The following is an 18,817-nucleotide window of genomic DNA, read 5'->3' as shown; positions in this document are numbered from 1 at the left end:
TGGTGTGAGAAGGAGGAAATGGACTGCTTCCCTTACAGTTCTGCTCCCCCCTCGACCCCACCCCTGCCTTTTTAAGGAAAATGTCCCAAAAAGCTGGTGATGGCCAGGTACTTATTAAACTGACAGCTGCTTGTGAAATGTTAATGGTTTTCTGACATATAAAATAGAGCAAGGCTCTTCTTTAGTCATTACTTTACTGGAGCTCTTCAGGTCAATTTTTTTTTAATCCTCACCCAAGGGTATGTTTATTGATTCTAGAGAGAGGAAGGAGGTGGGAGAGAGAGAGACAGAGACACTCAGGTGAGAGAGAAACATCAGTCGGTTGCCTGGAGGATCGGACCTGCAACCTTTTGGTGCAGGGGATGAGCTCCAACCACCTGAGCCACCTGGCCAGGGCTTTAGCTCAATTTTAATGCAGAATGATGTTGGAAAGATTTATAAAGAGTTGGTGTAATTATTCATAACAATTAAAATTGTCTTATAAGTAAACATGTAAGCAACTCAGGTCACTCACCCCCCCCCCACACACACACACACATCCTCCAAGGCACAAGGCCCAGAGATAAGGCAAGCCAGGCCTTGCTGAGGAGGGTGTGTACCGGCAGAGAAACAGGAAGCTGTGCTTCAGTGCCTGGCCTGCCTGGAGGTTTCTAACTCTGGGTCAGGTGTGCTGAGATTCAGCAGCAGAAAGCCTGTCTTTCTTAGCCCTGGCAGTCATGCTGCTCAGCATAAATACTTTAAAATGTCAGTAATTTATGTGTAGAGAGAAATATGACTGCTTTACAGCTTAAAGAGCTTTCACATTCAGGTCTCTACAGGAGAAGACGAGATCGTGCTGATAGTTTGAGAGTAACTGGGGAGGAAGAGCTAAGGTGAGTGCAAAGTCATGGTTGGCTAAAGTTCAAGGCACCTAATGATTGCAGTGGATGAAGTAATGGGGAATACACATTGAGAAGATTCCACTAGGAACCTCTTGTACTTGATTGGAACTGTGCAAAACTAGAAATCTTTTTTCATTTTCTTCAAAAATCCTGTAAGTTGTTTTAGCTCTTCTCCAAATCTGTGGTATTTTTATGTCTTTAAAAACTATATAATTACCACAGTAATATTTAAAACAGGAAACAATTGATTTTACTCCCTTGGTTTAAAAATAGATTGCTTTGGTTTATTAGAACATGTTTCTGTGTGGAGTTTTTATTTAATTTTTGATTGTGAGTATAATTTGTGGTGTTTTGGATGGGGTAAGGGAGTGTTCATACAGGATACTTTGTTATTAAAATGCATGTAACAAAGGAATGCAGAGAAACTGTTGCAGGTAACCTAGGAAGGAGGACATCAAATAACTGAAGACCATTTTAACTAAAAACGTTAGAGGGTTTTGTTTCAAAGTTAATTTGTCTGAAACAGCAGAATTTTGGCTTTTGTTAAACTGTGGATTTTTAAAAAAGAGTTTAGGTACTGAAAGCCCCTGAATCTTTAATAAAGCTTATCATATAGTGTTAAAATACCCTAACTTAAATTCTCTGTTTCTGAAACAAAGTGTTCCTGTTTTAGTGCTGACAGAAGGCTGCAGTAAAGAGAAACTTCCTTTTCTTTTTACTTCATATACTGTATAGTACTTAATTTGTTTACAGTCTTTCAAGTGAATGTTCCAATTAGATGATAAGAGGGATATTTATATGTTGTGTACTATTGCTTTTTTTTCTGTAGATTCATTCTTATAGTTTATTTTAAATTCTTTATTTAAATTTGACAGGGAAAATTTTACAAGGAAGCTTTTTTTTCTAAGCAGTTTTTATCTTTTATTGTTTATTCTATTATAGTTGTCCCTATTTCTTTTTTTCCCCTTTCGTTCCTTTCCACCTAGCCCACCCCTCTTGCCCACAGTGAGTCTCCTTTCCATTGTTTATGTCCATCCATAAGTCATTCATACATGTTATTTAACTAGTCCTTTCCCTTTCCTTCCACTATTCCCCACCTCCATCGTCCCTTCCTACAACTATCAGTCTGTTCCATATTTCCATGTCTCTGGTTCTGTTTTTCCTCATTAGTTTATTTTGTTCATTAGACTCCACTTATAAGTGAAGTTATAAGGTATTTTTCCTTTGCCGATGACTTATTTCACTTAGCATAACATTCTCCAATTCTATCCATGCTGTTGCCAAAGGTAGGACTCCTTTCTTTCTTTCTGCTGCATAGTATTCCATTTTGTAAATGGACCACAGCTTTTAAATCCACCCATTTACTGATGAACACTTGGGCTGTTTCTAACACTTAGCCATTATAAATAGCACCATGAACAAAAGGATGCATACATTCCTTTGAATTAGTGTTTCAGGATTGTTAGGGTATATTCCCAGCAGTGGAATCACTGGGTCGTAAGGCAGTTACAATTTTAATTTTTTGAGGAAATTCCATGATGTTTTCCACAGTGGCTGTGCCAGTCTGCGTTCCTACCAACAGTTCACCAGGGTTCCCTTTTCTCCACATCCTCTCCAGCACTTGTTGTCTGTTGATTTACTGGTGATAGACATTCCGACAGGTGTGAGGTGATATCTCATTGTGGTTTTGATTTGAATCTCTCTGATAGCTAGTGATGTTGAGCATTTTTTCATGTGTCATTAGAGAATTGTCTATTTGGGTCCACAGAAAGCTTTTTAAAACTTACATTAAATGTGTATTTCTCTTATTTTATTTTTTCCCATCCCCCCACATCCCTCCCTTTGAGGGTCATCAGCTTGTTGTCTGTATCAATGAGTCTGTTTCTCTTTTGTTCCCCTTATCCTCACCCAAGGACTTGCTTATTGATATTAGAGAGTGGGGGATGGAGGAAGAGGGAGAGAAATATTTGTGTAAGAGAGAAACATTGATTGGTTGTCTCTACCATGTGCCCTGACTGGGACTGAACTTGCAACCTGTGCATGTGCCAACCAGGAATTGAACCCATGACCTTTTGGTTTATGGGCTAATGCTCCAGCCAATGGAACCACACTGGCCAGGGTTTTTTTTTTGTTTTTTTTTTTAAGGTTCTAATGATAAGTGAAATCATATGGTATTTGCCTTTTTCTGTCCTACTTAACTTAGTCAGCTGTATTATAGGAACTGTACTTTGGTAGGGAAAGGCTTATATGAAAATTATCAACTCTTTTACTACCTTTGAAAAGAATAGTAACATTAAAGAACTCTTATTGATGCTCACATTATAAGCATTTTCCTCTACTTTATCAGGTGTTTCTTAGCTACATTTAATGTATTAGTTATGGATTGATTAGACTAAACAGAACTTAAAAGCCTCAGAGTTAGAAATGTTATAAATTTTTAAACATGAGTTTTAGTGGAATACTGAGCTTTCTCTTACTAATCAGGTCAGCTTTTGGAAGTAACCTCTGAAATTGACATTTAGTTGTAGATTCTAATCTACTCTTGATCCAAGAGTGGAAAGTTAGCAAAAAAACCATTTTAATTTTAGAATTAGGTCCTAAGGAATTCTATTTTTTAAAAAATTAAGATATGTAAAATGCCATTTGAGACCAACCATCTTTTACTTACTTTCAGACAGTAGCAAAAGTACACATGTATACCAGAGGAGGTGGTTATTCATATAGTTATGACCTTTGAAGCAACAAGATTTTCTCTTTTGTCTAGAGTTTAAATTAAAGGAGGAAGAGTAGTTCTTAGTAAGTATTGCTTGTTCCATTAGGTTAAGGGGAAATATCTTCCCACTCATTTTGGTGATGTAGTTTCTTGGGATAATAAGAGACTTACATTTTTGCCATTTCTCTGTTCCTTAATGGAGAGAGAATGGCCGTTTTTCTTATTCTAGGAGTGCCATAAGAAGTAAACTAGACATATCAACTGTCATTGATAACGATAGTTATTTTTATCCTCATTTTAAAGAGGAACAAGCTGAGGTTCAGTAAGATCACACAACTTGTCTGAGTGTCTCTGAAATAGGTGTGCCTAAATCAAAATCCCTATCCTCCCTGATTCTTACTAGACAAGAAACCTGACTGAATACTAAAAATATAAGTAGGAAAAGAAAATTAGGAAAGAAAAACCTCTGCCTCTCTAAACTGATAAAAAGTCCACGGAAAAACGGATTGTCTATTTTAATTTTAAAATACTTACTGAGAACTAATATCTTAATTTTTAAAGTTTCCAGCTTTTGGCTATTGCAAATAAAGCTGCTGGAAACATTCATGTACAAGTCCTTATATGGACATAGATTTTGATTTCTCTTGAGTGGAATGACTGAGTTGTTTGGTAGATGTATATTGAATTTTTTGAGAAATGGCCAAACTGTTTTCCAAGGAGTTCGTACCATTTTATATTCTCAACAACAATATTTAAAGGTTTCATTTTCTCCCCAGCCTTGTGAACACTTAGTATGGTAATTTGGTATGGTAATTTTAGCCATTTGGGAAAAATGCAGTGATATTTTCCAGCCTTACCAACACTTGATATGGTAATTTTAGCCACTTGGGGAAAATGTAGTGATATCTTAATGTAGTGATATCTTAATGTAGTTTTTATTTGCATTTCCTTAATAATTCATGGAGTATCATTTCATGTGCTTATTTGCAATCCATATATCTTATTTGGCAAAATGTATCTTCAGACTTTTTACACATCTTTTATTGGGTTGTTTTGTGTAATATTATGTTTTAACAGTGCTTTATATATTCTAGATAAAAGTTTCTTCGTCAGATAAATACATGCCAATGTCTCCCCCTAGTTTGTGGCTCATATTTTTATAAGAGTCTTTGGAAAAGCAAAGTTTTTTTATTTTGATAGTTTATTGGTTTTCTCTTTTATGTAAAGTTTGTGCTTTTTGTGTCCTGTATAGGTAATCATCCCAAAACCCATAGTCAGTAAGATTATTAATAAATATTTCATATAAATAAAAATTCATGAATAATTTTTTAAATCAACTTGTCCTTTTATACTTTTTTTTTTTTTTTGCTTTTGTGGCTGTTGTATGTGCTTCACAGTCTCTGAACCTTCAGAGTAACACTATGGGATATGGCACACTTCCTCTTTTTCACAGTAAAGGGAAAAGACTCATAGAGAAACACATGGTAATTTGGGCAATTAGAATCTGAACTCAGGGCAGTACCTAGTTGTGTCTTATGTTCAGAGTGTGAGCTGAGCGCTTAACCACAAAACCTAGGCTTCACTTTGGTTTTAGAGTAACATTTCTTACACTGAATGAAGATCAGAATATCATATCTTAAGAAGATCCGAAGACCATATCTTAAAAGTTAAAAACTTACCATCAAACTTGAAACTAAAGGTCCTGTATTACCTTGGGTAGTAAAATGGAAGCAAAGACAGAACTTTTCTGCCTCCTCTTAGATATTAGCCAGAGAAAACAACTCAGTTTAAAAACCTAAAACCCTTACAGTTATGTGTTAAAATGAATATATTGCTTAAAATTCAACATTTTATGAATATCCAGGTTTTTTCTTTTTTAAAAAAATATATTTTATTGATTATGCTATTACAGTTGTCCCATTTTCCCCCTTTTATTCTCCTCCGCCCTGCATATCCCCTCCTATCCACATCCTTCTCCCCTCCCCCCCAATTAGTTCATGTCCATGGGTTGTACATATAAGTTCTTTGGCTTCTACATTTCATGTACTATTCTTAACCTCCCCCTGTCTACTTTCTGCATACCATTTGTGCTACTTATTCCCTGTGCCTTTTTCCCTCCCCCACTGATAACCCTCCATGTGATTTCCATTTCTGTGATTCTGTTCCTGTTCTAGTTCTTTGCTTAGTTTGTTTTTCGGTTGGGGTGTTTGTTTGTTTGCTTATTTGTTTGTTTTTTGGTCTGGTTGTTGATAGTTGTGAGTTTGTTGGTTTTTTACTGTTCATATTTTTGATGATCTTTTTCTTAGGTAAGTCCCTTTAATATTTCATATAATAAGGGCTTGGCGATGATGAACTCCTTGAATTTGACCTTATCTGGGAAGCACTTTATCTGCCCTTCATTCTAAATGATAGCTTTGCTGGATAGGGTAATCTTGGATGTAGGTCCTTGCCCTTCATGACTTCGGATACTTTTTTCCAGCCCTTTTTTGCCTGTAACATTTCTTTGAGAAGTCAGCTAATAGTCTTACGGGAACCCCTTTGTAGGTAAGTTTCTCCTTTTCTCTTGCTGCTTTTAAACTTCTCTCCTTATCTTTAATCTTGGGTAGTATAATTATGATATGCCTTGGTGTGTTCCTCCTTGGGTCCAGCTTCCTTGGGACTATCTGAGCTTCCTGGTCTTCCAAGAAGTCGGGTTCCTTTTCCAGATTGGAGAAGTTCTCCTTCCAAATAAGTCATCAATTTCTTCCTCTTCCTCTTCTCCTTCTGGCAGCTTTATGATTTGTATCATACAGATTCCATGATTTGGGATGTTTAAAGTTGTCCTGGAAGTTCCTAAGCCCCTCCTCATTTTTTTGAATTCTTGTTTCTTCATTCTGTTCTAGATGACTGTTTCTTCCTTCCTTGGTCCAAACCAATGCCCCAAACCATTGATTTGAGTCTCGGTTTCCTTCCCTTCACTGTTTATTCCCTGTGTATTTTCCTTTATTTCACTTTTTGTAGCCTTCACTTTTTCCTCTTTTGTGACCATACTCAATGAATTCTGTGAGCATCCTGATTCCCAGTGTTTCGAACTGTGCTTGTGGTAGCTTGGCTATTTCTTCATCACTTAGTTGTATTTTTTCTGGAACTTTGATCTGTTCTTTCGTTTGGACCTTTTTTTTGAGGCGGGGGGGTTGGTCAGCACGCCTGTTACATAGTAAGGGGAGGAACCTTAAGTATTCACCAGGGCTGGGCAACCCACTTTGCTGTGTTTTGGCCCTATATGTGGGGGAGGGGTCCAAGAGGAAATAATGCTGCTTGGTCTGCTCTCTGTCAGCTTTCAGTCACTTCTGCCACTATCCGCAAGCAAATTGGGCTCTTCTGGTGCTGATTCCCAGGTATGTGGCTTTGTGTACACTCTAGGACCATGTGGGTCTCTCTGGTGAACTCTCCTGTGAGTCTGGGAGTTTCTCCTGCCACCTCAACCATCACTGGTGTTTTCAGTCAGAGGTTTTGAGGCTTTATTTCCCTTTGCTGAAACCCTGGGTTGTACAGTCTGTCTTGCTCCGCAGTTGTTCTTTCTGGTTTGTCTGCATGCAAACGTGGGACCACCCATTCTGCCAGCCACCACCTTGCCCGGTCCACCAGCTGCCATCTTGCTTGCCCTAGTACTCTAGTTGCCACCTTGCCTCAAGTCCTCTCTGCCCCTCCTACTGGTCTGGATGAATGTTTCTTCTTTAACTTCTTGGCTGTCCCACTTCCATATAGTTCAATTTTTTGTCAGTTCTGGTTGTTTTTTGTTTTTAAATTTGTTGTTGTCCTTCTTCTGGTTGTGCAAGGGGGTACAGTGTGTCTGCCTATGCCTCCGTCTTGGTCGGAAACCTTGAATATCCAGGGGTTTTTTTATCTTGCCTAAAATATTGTCCTCCTGCCTCTGGCAAACACTGACTTAGCTAGGAAGTTGCAGTGAATCATTGCATGTAGGATGCTTACTAATGTTTAACAATTTTTGCTCCCAACTTTAGTTTTTAATCTAACATACAGAATTTGTTGGGACAAAGCTGAAATTCTGCAATGTTTTGGAAAATTTCAATAACATATCCAGGTGCCAGAAAATATATTCTTCGTCTCATGGTAAAAACTAATGCCAACAATCTTGGAAATATTTGAGATAAACTGTTGTTACAGGTATTTTACACAATGAGGTTTTATAAAAGGTTAGCCAGCTTAAAAGATCAAAAGTTTTTCTGGATCTGGAATCATCCTTTGTGTGGCAGTCAACAAACACCTTTAAAATGAATTCAAGTTGAAATAGTTTCTGTTCAGCACAAATAGTAGTTTTGGCTTTTCTTAATTTAATGTCTATTTTACTTAAAGAAATATTGTTAGGTTGCAGATTTTCTGCATTAGTGTGTAAAATACATTTGTCTAGGCATTCTTGGGCCAGTCTACATTTATTAAGGTCATACTGTGTGCCAGGGAAATGGGGATATGAAGTTGATTAAAACATTAATTATCAGCCTCCCACAACTCTGCCAACAAGGAGCCAGCAGTGAGGGGGTGACAGTGCCAGCAACAGCAGCAAGGACACTGCAATGAGCAGGACAACTATGACAAGGGCAACTCCAAGGAAACACAGCTGACACTAATGGAGGAGATGCTCCTCCTGGGCCTCAAGGACCAAGAGAATTATACATCATTTTGGAATGACTGTATATCATCTGGATTGCGTAGCTGTGTGTTCATTGAATTAGCATTAAAAGGAAGGTTACAGATAGAGGCTTGTGGAATGAGACATAAAAGTCTGTTAACAAGAAAGGTGATCTGTAAGTCTGTTGCTCCAACAGGGGATGTCCTTCTTGATGAAGCTCTAAAGCATGTTAAGGAGACTCAGCCTCCAGAAACATTCCAGAACTGGATTGAATTACTTAGTGGTGAAACATGGAATCTATTAAAACTTCATTATCCGTTAAGAAATATGCAGGAACAATTAGCTAAAAATCTGGTGGAAGAGGGCATATTGACAACAGAGAAACAGAACTTCCTACTTTTTGACATGACAACACATCCCTTCACCAACAACAGCATTAAGCTGCTCCTCATTAGGAAGGTCCAGGATGCTGTTCTTGACAAGTGAGTGAATGACCCTTGCCTCATGGACAAGCACCTGCTGGCCCTCATTTACATGGCCCATGCCTCAGATGTCCTGAAGAATGCTTTTGCTCCCCTTCTGGATGAGCAATATGACCTGGCCACCAAGAGTGTGAGGCAGCTCCTCCACTTGGATCCTGATGTGGAATGTCTGGAGGCCTGCACCAACAAGGTCCTGTGGGTGGTGGTGGCAGCGATCACCAAGCAGCTCTGCTCAGAGTGACATGTTCTCCTTTCTAATAAGCCAGTTGCTTCTATTTTGTTGACTTCTAATTTTCTGCAATTTGTACTTCCCTATACTAACATTGGCTTTTGTTTTATAAAATAATAGATGATTATTTTTAATGAGTGCAGGATTCTGCTGGTACAAGAGGCCTTCCTCTTTCTGTTTTAAAAAAAGTTTTACTGCCATATTAGCATTCCATTCTCACTATTACCTATTTTGGGTTTCTGGTGTACTTTGTCTTTCAAAGTACCTCTAGTTTCTTTATATGTACACCTTTGGATTACCTCAGATTGAGTTTTTCCTGTATGCATGTGCACATCTCACATTCTGCTTACAATTCACACAGAAATCACAAAAAGGCCTTTAATCTACCAAAGGTAAAAAAAAAAACTGTATGTATTAGGACATTTTATACATAGACCTCAGTTGAGATGTATGCTTAGTAAAATTATTTTTAAAATTTAAACAACATAGTAAATAAATAACACAAAGTGCCCCCTTGAATTTTGCTTCCCATGAAAATCTGTTATACTATTTGTTATAATTTTAACTGTGAAATCATACAGGTCCAATTGTTTCACAAAGCCAGTTTGGGATGGGCTACATTCAAAGTATGATGTATATAGTTTGAATTATATATAAATTACCCCTTCTTCTGGCCTCTGTTTTAGTATTTTGCAAAATTTAATCAGTTTTACACCTGGTGTCCCTCACTTCAGTTATTATTATTTGAGGGCAAAATAGACCTCTCATCATGGAACGAGAAAGAGTTGTGTCTGATTGGTCCCAAGATTCTATGAGCTGTACCATTCATGACACTGCTTTTGCATTTTGTTTTTGCTTTATTATTTCTGCAGAGAAGAGGCTTGTGACCAGTATTAATCTTGTACCGTATATTTGTTTTTTGATCACAAGTGAATTAATGTCTTCTCTTAAATCTCATTCATCTACTTACACTTTCTTGGAAGAAAAAAATCAAATGTCACTTACAGCAGATGTTGCATGTAAATTGTTAGCAAGTAATGACGAAGGTCAGGTGATTAAGAATTTTATAACAGAAAGCTCTGCTATGTTTTAATTTGTATATACAATTAGGACAATTAGCACATTGTAAGAATATGTACCTTTGATTTTTAAAGTTTATTTTTACTATTTCTTTATCACTCTATCATATCACAATTCATTTCATAATGTAAATACTATATATTGAACAAATTAAATGTCAAATTTTTTATTACCATAGTTCATGTTAATAGTGGGGCTTTTAAGTATGTAGAGATTTTTTTGGTTAATATTCAATGCAAAAGTACTAGATTGTATGTAACTTCAGATTTGAATTTTAAGGGATTCCCTAATATGTATACTATGTTTTTATCTGAAGTAATAAATAAACTATGATCTCGAAAGTGCCTGAAAAAAAAACATTATCTGCTAACATGGAACTTAGTGTATGGTTGGAAAAAATAGGCTCATAGATAATTAAGAGATACTGTGTTGTTAGAGGAATGAACAAGATGCTGTAGGAACAGGGTGTATTATTTATCTATTACTGAATAACAAATTACCTAAAAACTTAAAAGGCAATATGAGTTAGCAAACTTTTTTGTAAAGGGCCAGGTAATAAATAGTTAGGCTTTATAGACTGTACAGTCTGTGTCACAGCTACTCAACTCTGCTGTTGTGGTGTGACCACACCCATAGAAAATATGAAAATTAATTAGTGTCACTCTGTGTGTTGCAATAAAATTTTATTTACAGAAAGAGACAGTGAGCCAGATTTTTACCTATGAGTATAAATTTGCTAACTATAGGCTTAAAACAAGAAGCATTTGTTATCTCACAGTGTGTGCGTGCCAGGATTCAGGTACAACTTAGTTCAGTGCCTCTGACCACTGTTCTTTCATGGGATTACTGTTAAGTTTTTGATTAGGGCTGCAGTTTTCTTAAGGCTCAAATGGAGGGAGTGACCCAAGAAAGGGAGAGATAGCCAAAGATGGAAGCCGCAGTCTTTTTATAACCTGATCTCAGATATGACCTTTTATCATTTTTGCTGGGATAAGAAAACATTTATTGCACCCTGGATGGTGTTGCTCAGTGGATTGAGTGCCAGCCTGTGACCCACGGGGTCACTGGTTCGATTCCCAGCCAGGGCACAAGCCTGAGTTGCAGGCCAGGTCCCTGGTTGGAGGCATATGAGAACCAACCATACATTGATGTTTCTTTCTCCCTCACTTCCCTTCTTTTTAAAAATAAAAATAAAATTTAAAAAAATCTTTAAAGAAAAAGAAAACACTTATTGAATAAAACAAGGGGAATACAATACTGTGTTTCCGTTATTAGAAACCAGTAAGTCTAGCCTATACTCAAGAAGTGGAGGGGATTATACAAAGGTGTGAATGCTGTTAAGGAATAAAATTATTCATGGCATTTGTTAAGGAAGAATAAGGCAGACTTTATTCAGGACCATCAAGATAGGTATAGAGACCACTGCAATGGTGTTTTGCAGTGGGGGAAAGATTGGGCTGAACTACTAATACAACAAGGAAAAGTGGGGATTTATAGCCAAGGAGCACAGTAAGAATGAGTGTAAGGAAATTTACTGAGAGAAAACATCAAAAGTCAGGAGGGATTCTGGTGAAATTGATCTAACAGGATTCTTGGTGAAGACAGGCAGGGTGAGCAGACATTACCTAGGACATAGTGGAACATGAGAACCCAATTCAATATAGAAGGTGATCAGCTATCAAGGATGGGGGGTTCTAGTTAAACGGACTTAGCAGGGTTATTGCCAAAACTGGAAAATGCAGAAGCAAGCATGGAAGCTCAAAAGTCAGGGCCTAGTAAAAAAGAGAGTTCAAAAGAGCCTAACTAGAGTTTGATCAAGGAGAGAATTTTTGTCAATACCAGGAGGTGGGGCCAGAGGTTGTCTTAGGGGCTGCCTTCCACCCAGGGGTAAACTATGTAATTAACCCCAAGTGGGGATCCTAGGAGAGATGAAGTCAGGATGCCCAACATTACTCACATGCAGTGCATAGGGAATAAGAATACCACCACATTGTACCAAATATCTGCTTGTTAGATCAGCTTTCTGTTTTTCTTCATTCAGAATCTATTCCTCTGAGTCATCTCATCTCTATCACTGACCATTGTCCTTCAAGGTCTGCTTGAACCTTCATGAATGGATAGAGTGCCACATCCATCTCCCATGTGTTCTTTCCATTCTGCTATATTTGTCCCTGGTTTCAATTTTCACTTATTACTTTATTGCTGGGCTTCGGTCAATATTTGCTGAGTAAAAACAAAGGGAAACCAGGAAAGAGTCTAACGTGTATTGTAGAACATTTGTGAACCTAGCACCATTGGACATTTTTACATGTTCTCTTGTTAAATCCTCCCTTTATCAAGTGAAGGGGTGAGACTAGGATTGGAGACCAGGATTCCCTAGCTCTCAGCCCATTTCTTCTCATCATACACCCCCCTGCTCTCTGTCACTACATGCTTCTGTGGGAGCACAGGACACAGAATAGCCTGTTACTGTTAGTTGTATGTGCATCTCAGCTCCTAGCAGTATAAGATGTCTAAAGGCAAAACTGTGCATTGATCATTTGTGTGGGTTTTTCCCCCTGATTTTCTCCTTCACAGTGGCTTCTACATAATAGTAAAAGTTCATTGTGTGCATGAAAAAATGAAAATCATGATAGCTTGTTGTCAGCATATTCCCTCATATCAGCATGACTCAGCTGATCCTTATGGTCACATATCACTGATCCAGATCCATCTGTCAGATTGCTTTCCCTCTTTGAGAGTAGCCTTAATCCAGTCTTCCCTCTTATGCATCTGTATATAGTAAGCAGTGAGTTTTTTCCTTGCCCTCCATATTTCTGATTCCAAAACCCTCCTTCACGACCAGTCTGCCCACCTCTTCTGGCTGTGTTTAATGCCCTACATTCTTTGTGGCCAGCTGTTCAGGTCTATAATCATACCCTAGACCTACTCCTGGACCCATTTTCACTTCATATCACTCTCAAACTCTTAATTTCTCGGTGAATAAATTATGTGAAACTTATTTCTGTTCTACAACTTCAACTTCCTGGTTACTGCTGAGCATTGTTCTTGTTCTTATTTTATTGTCTTTTCTCATCACACTTGCTCTTATATAACTGTTTGAAACTTCTCTTGTCACTGGTTTTCTTAACACTACCCTACTCTCTTGTCCACAGCTTCTCTCTTAGTTTTCTGAAACCATCTAAACTAAGTGGTATGCTTTTTCTCTATATCCTTATCCTCAGCCTATTTTTGTTTAAATAAGCTTTGTTTAAGGATAATTTTAGATTTATAGGCAAGTTATGAAACTAGTACAGTTGTTCCTCTCTTTATCTCAGTTTGATTCCTTTGAGTTTGATCCTACTGGCACCCTTCATCTCTAAGGTTTGTCTCTCCACTCTCCTACTAGTTGAATCTTGCTTCTCATAGGGCTGCTAATATTTAACTCCTACTTATTTAGCATCTTTGCTCTCTTCCCACTTCCCTTATATGACAGATGGCTCCAACAACACTGTAACTTTGGTTTCGTATTACCTAACTCCACATTTGTAATCCTCTTCAGTCCAGCTTTTGACCCCACCATATCAGTGACCCATGTCATTTGATCAGTAGAGAGCAACAGCAACAGACTCGGGCTAACTTACCCAGAAAAGAATTTTATTGGAAAGATTTCAGGTTACTCACAGAACTGACAGAAATGGGAGATTAAAGAACTAGGCTTAGAATGGGCTGGAGCCAAGGATAGCAGATAGCATAGCCACAATTCCATTCGTACAACAGGCTGGCCAAAGGCAACCATTGAAGTTCTACCTGGAAAGAGCATGGTGTTGGCAGAGCCCAGGTCAGGTGCCAGCACCACACTACTACCTGGTAGGAGACGGAGTGTCTGTAGTGGGAGGGGAACCCATCTCCCAGTCCCAAGGGTTTCACCCTAAATCATTATGTTCTCTTTATTACCCCTTGAGATTTCATAGCAGTAATACTTCCTTCTTAAAAATTTCTCCTTCCTTCATTACCCCAGCACCACCTTTTCTTAGTGTCCATACTAGTTATTCTTTTAACTTTCTCCTCTGTTGCCCCTGCAGTATTTCTGAAGCTCTTTGTATTCATGGCTTCGGATAACATCTGTGTGAAGGTGACTATCAAATCCAGGCCAAGAGTCATTTCTAACTCTCATTTACTGACCAGCACAATTTAAACTAGTAGATATTCAGTTAATGTTTGTGAATGAGTAAATCAGCAAAATGAACTATGAAAGCCTTTTATTAGATAATTTCTTGAAGATGCAGGGAAATTAGAAGAGAGTATTTGGATTTTTCTTTCCAAACTAAACTATTATCTTCTAAGGGCTGCATGTTTAGTTATAGTTTTAGCATAAATGGGGATTCCAAACAAGGCTGTGACTAAACCTCTTCCCAAACCTCCCTCCAAAACAAGGATCTTGATATCTAGTTGAAGTAATGAAATGTCTTGGTATATTTTATAATCTGCAAAGATATTTCAGTATTCATTTTTTAAGATAAAAAATATGACTGCTCTGAGCACAGCAATCAGACAAGAAAAGGAATAAAAGACATCCAAATTGGAAAGGTCATTGTTTGCTGATGACATGATAGTGCACATAACAAAAACCTACAGACACCACCAAAAAAAACTATTTGACCTAATAAGTGAATTTGGCAAAACAGTAGGATACAAAGTCAATATTCAGAGATCAAAGACGTTTTTGTACACCAACAATGAAGTATCAGAAACAGAAATTAGAATAAAATCCCATTTACTAAAGCAATAAGAAAAATAAAGTACCCAGGAATAAACCTAACCCAAGAGGTTAAAGACCTGTACGCAGAAAACTACACAACACTGAAGAAAGAAATTAAGGGAGACACAAATAATTGGAACCATATACCATGTTCATGGATTGGAAGAATCAACATGTCCATGCTACTCAAAATAATTTATAGGCCCAATGTAATCCCCATTAAAATACCAATGACATATTTCACAGATATAGAAAAAATATTTCAAAAAATTATATGGAATCATAAACAACCCTGAATAGCCTCAGTAATTTTGAGAAAGAACAAAATAGGAGGACCACAATACCTGATTATCAAATTGTATTACAAAGCCACTGGCATAAGAACAGACACGTAAATGAATACATGTCTAGAATAGAATAGAAAGCCCAGAAATAAACCCATGTCCCTATAATCAGTTAATATTTGACAAAGGAGGCAGGAGCATATAAAGTAGAGTAAAAAGAGCCTCTTAAACAAATGGTATTGGGAGATCTGGACAGCTACATGCAAAAGAATGGCACTTAACCATCAGCTTACACCACACACAAAAATAAACCGAAGATGGATAAAAGACTTAAATATAAATCGTGACACCATGAAAGTCCTAGAGAAGAACATAGGCAGGAAAATCTCAGGTATTCCATGCAGCAGTATTTTCACTGATATGTCCCCTAGAGCAAGGTACATAAAAAAAGAATAAACAAGTGGGATTACATCAAATTAAAAAGGTTCTGCATGGCTAAAGAAAACATCAGCAAAATAAAAAGGGAACCAACCGTATGGGAAAATATATTTGCCAATGATATCTCGAACAAGGGTTTGATCTCCAAAATATATAGAGAACTCACATGACTCCACTGTAGGAAGACAACCCAATTAAACATGGGCAAAGGACTTGAACAGATATTTCTCCAAGGAGGACATACTGAGGGCCCAAAGACATATAAAAGGATGTTCTATATCACTAGCCATCAGAGGGACTGAAATTAAAACCACAATGAGACAGCACCTCACACCAATTGGAATGGCTGTTATAAACAAATCAACAAACAACAAGTGCTAACAAGGTTGTGGAAAAAAGGGAACCTTAGTACACTGTTGTTGGGAATGCAGCCTGCTGAAGCCATGGTGGAAAACAGAATGGAATTTCCTCAGAAAACTAAAAATGGAACTGCCCTTTGACCCAACAATTCCACTACTGGGAGTATACTCTAAGAATCCTGAAACACCAATTCAAAAGAACTTACGCAGCCCAATGTTCATAGCAGCATTATTTACAATAGTCAAGTGCAGGAAACAGCCTAAGTGTCCTTCAGTAAATGAGTGGATCAGAAAACAGTGGTACATTTACACAATGGGATACTATCCAGCAAAAAGAAAGGAGCTCCTACCCTTCACAACAGCATGCATGGAACTGGAGAGCATTATTCTCTGTGAAATAAGCTAGGCAGTGAAAGACGAATACCATATGATCTCACCTATAAGTGGATCCTAATCAACAAAACAAACAAGTGAGCAAAATAGAACCACAGAGGGTGGAAGATAATGGGGAATAGAGGGGGAAGCATCAAGTCAAGAAACATGTGTAAATGACCCATGGACAAGGAAGACAATGGGGAAGGGGAGAGGGTTGAATGTGGGAGGTGGCGGGTGTGTAGGGCAGGGGAAAGTAATGGAGGAAAGGGTGGACGACTGTAATTGAGCAACAATAAAACTTTTTAAAAATATATGACTTATTGTTTTTATACAGTTTAAAAATAGCAATGCTTCTTTGATCACAGTTGCTTAAAGCAATATTGATAGGTTTAGTGGCTACCATAACCATCTCTGCAGTTTAAGCGGAGACTTATTGCTGTCACCTATATATCTCAGTGTTGCCATTAGCTGTTAATAACTACTTAAAGAAAGCAGTCAATTGGCAATAAGTTGAAATTATACAATTTATTGTCAGAATTCTAATTGCTTTGCATAATGGGAATGAAAAAATGACAATATTATTGAGAAGTACAAGTATGCATGGAACTAGAAATGGACCACAAAGTTACATGTGAGCTTCTAATTTGTAATGTTCCAGCCTTGTCTTTGGGAAAATGAAATACTTGTAGGATTGTTTTTAGACAAGATTCTTCCTAGGATGGTCTTCTGTGAAACATAGAGACACTGTGATTGTTTTATCATTTTAAAGTGGTACCTACCAGTAAGTTAACTTTCGCTCATAATAGAAATGGTGAAGTATGGGACCATTTCAAAAAAAAAAACAACATTTTTTAGAGCTACTGATTGTCACAAGAAGAGACCGAAACAAAACAAAACAAAAAATTCATACACAGCAAATTTTTCATTTGAGCATCTCAGAAAAAGGATCAAAAGTTCTAGTCAGAAGGTTTTTCAGAGAATCATTTTTTTCCTGACAGTATTTCCCTGGGGACTGTGATATAAAAGCAATGATGGTCTGTGAAGATGATACGAGAAGGGGAGGGACTGAATAGTAGACTCTGGATTCTGGATTCTTTTCCTGATCACCTTCCTTTTGTCTTTCCTGTGGCAGCTATTGGGGCATCATAGCTTAGGAGAGCATGATTTAAAAGTTAGTGGAGGACAGCCAGCCCCTATTCAAGAGTCTATAATTTTGAAACAGTGGAATTCAAGCATGTCTATACTGAGCCTCCTTCAGAATTCACTGTGTTGCTGCATTACACCCTATAGAAAATAAGAGCTAAAATATATGTCAAAGATACATGCTGAAGAATATATGATTCAAATGATATGTATGGAATTTGCTTCAAAATAGTTTATGTTTGAAGACTAGATAAAACATATTGATCATGATTTGACAACTTTTGGAGTTATCAAAATAATGGGTATGATAGGATTCATTGTATTATTCTCTAGTTTAAATGTGTTTTAAATCTTCAGTAATCAAAGTTTAATTTTGGGGGTATGTATCATGATAAATGACACAATTCTAATTTTATTCTCTTAGGTAACTATCACATTATAATTAATCTGCAATCAGAATATAGTTATTATTCTGTTTGGCAAAGCTTCCCATGTAATTTTGAGCATATTAAATAAGGCCTAATTAGTTGGACAACTTTTATAAGATGAAAGAATTAAATCCTTGAGGTATTTCAGGGCCCATTGGAACAACCTAAACTGAAACCCCAGGAAAGTGATAGACCCTGGCACTATGGTTTATGATAACAAGACGGAGTGGGGTGGGAGTTAAGCTATCACTTTCAACAAAACTAATGTATTCATCCCACGATTCAGAGAGAATTACCAATCACTGGCCATGTAGGGGATGAGGAGGAGGCTGTCTGCAGAGTCTGGAGAGAAAGAAAAGGATCAGAATCCTCTTTGAAGAGATAGAGTTAGGGGATTAGTAGGGGTTGCCCATGCTTCCGCTGCCCACAGCTTCCCTAGTTGCATGTCTCAAGAGATGGAGGAGAGGGAAAAATAGAGAATGTCCTCATACAGGCCACCAAAATTAGGGTGGTTGGTGATGCAGGCTGTGAAAGAATTCTCAAAAGAGAAGAAAGTGCAGAGAGTAAAGTTTTTATTCACACTCCACGAGAGGAGAGGGTCTTGGGATAGAGAGATACACCAACAGCGAAATGTGGGGCTTTGAGCTTTTATTAGGTGATTGGGATGGTTGTAGAGAAGAATATTTCAGTTGGTCTAATAGAGACTGCAGCTTGTTTCAGTGTTATCTTTGTGTGCACAGTCTGGTCATTGAGGTGTGACATATCCTGTTTCATAAGTTCCCAGAGGTTCTGTGCCTTCAGGGTGCTACCACTAATTTTCTCGTCCTGAGGATAGAGGCTCATAAAACAAGGGTCAGTCATGCATTATGGGGTCCAGCTAGCTCTAGCAAAGAGAGCCTGCACATGGGCTTTCTGTTCTATTACTCCTTCCATTCCTTCCTAGTTTCAAAGGCAGATACAATTTGTTTTGAATTGCTGAGTGAGACATGTCCTTCATATTGGATAAAGGGCCCATGAGGTTCTACAAATAATCA

The 18,817-nt window shown here is 37.7% G+C and overlaps 2 protein-coding genes across 4 annotated transcripts in view; both read left to right on the top strand.

The window, feature by feature from the left end:
- Window positions 1-18,817, top strand: part of LIMS1 (LIM zinc finger domain containing 1) — a 185,200-nt gene that overhangs the window by 83,417 nt on the left and 82,966 nt on the right. The window contains exon 2 of one of the 3 annotated variants that reach the window (XM_036026632.1): window positions 809-872. The exons of 1 other annotated variant lie outside the window; for it this stretch is intronic. Coding sequence is in view for 1 of the 2 variants with exons in the window: in XM_036026628.1 (XP_035882521.1) it covers window positions 772-872 (101 nt within the window). In the remaining variant the exon portion in view is untranslated. Of the gene's footprint in view, window positions 1-498; window positions 873-18,817 lie in introns of those variants that run through there. One more of the 3 variants, XM_036026628.1, reaches the window with a different exon arrangement.
- LOC114496179 (Golgi phosphoprotein 3-like) lies at window positions 5,016-9,329 on the top strand. The gene is given in 2 exon segments (XM_036025091.1): window positions 5,016-5,078; window positions 8,141-9,329. Coding segments are annotated over 2 exon segments (870 nt in total). The 3' UTR covers window positions 8,948-9,329.

This window comes from Phyllostomus discolor, chromosome 5, assembly GCF_004126475.2.
Source record: "Phyllostomus discolor isolate MPI-MPIP mPhyDis1 chromosome 5, mPhyDis1.pri.v3, whole genome shotgun sequence".
NCBI classification, from domain to species: Eukaryota; Metazoa; Chordata; class Mammalia; order Chiroptera; family Phyllostomidae; genus Phyllostomus; species Phyllostomus discolor.
This window is presented reverse-complemented; position numbering and strand designations above follow the sequence as displayed.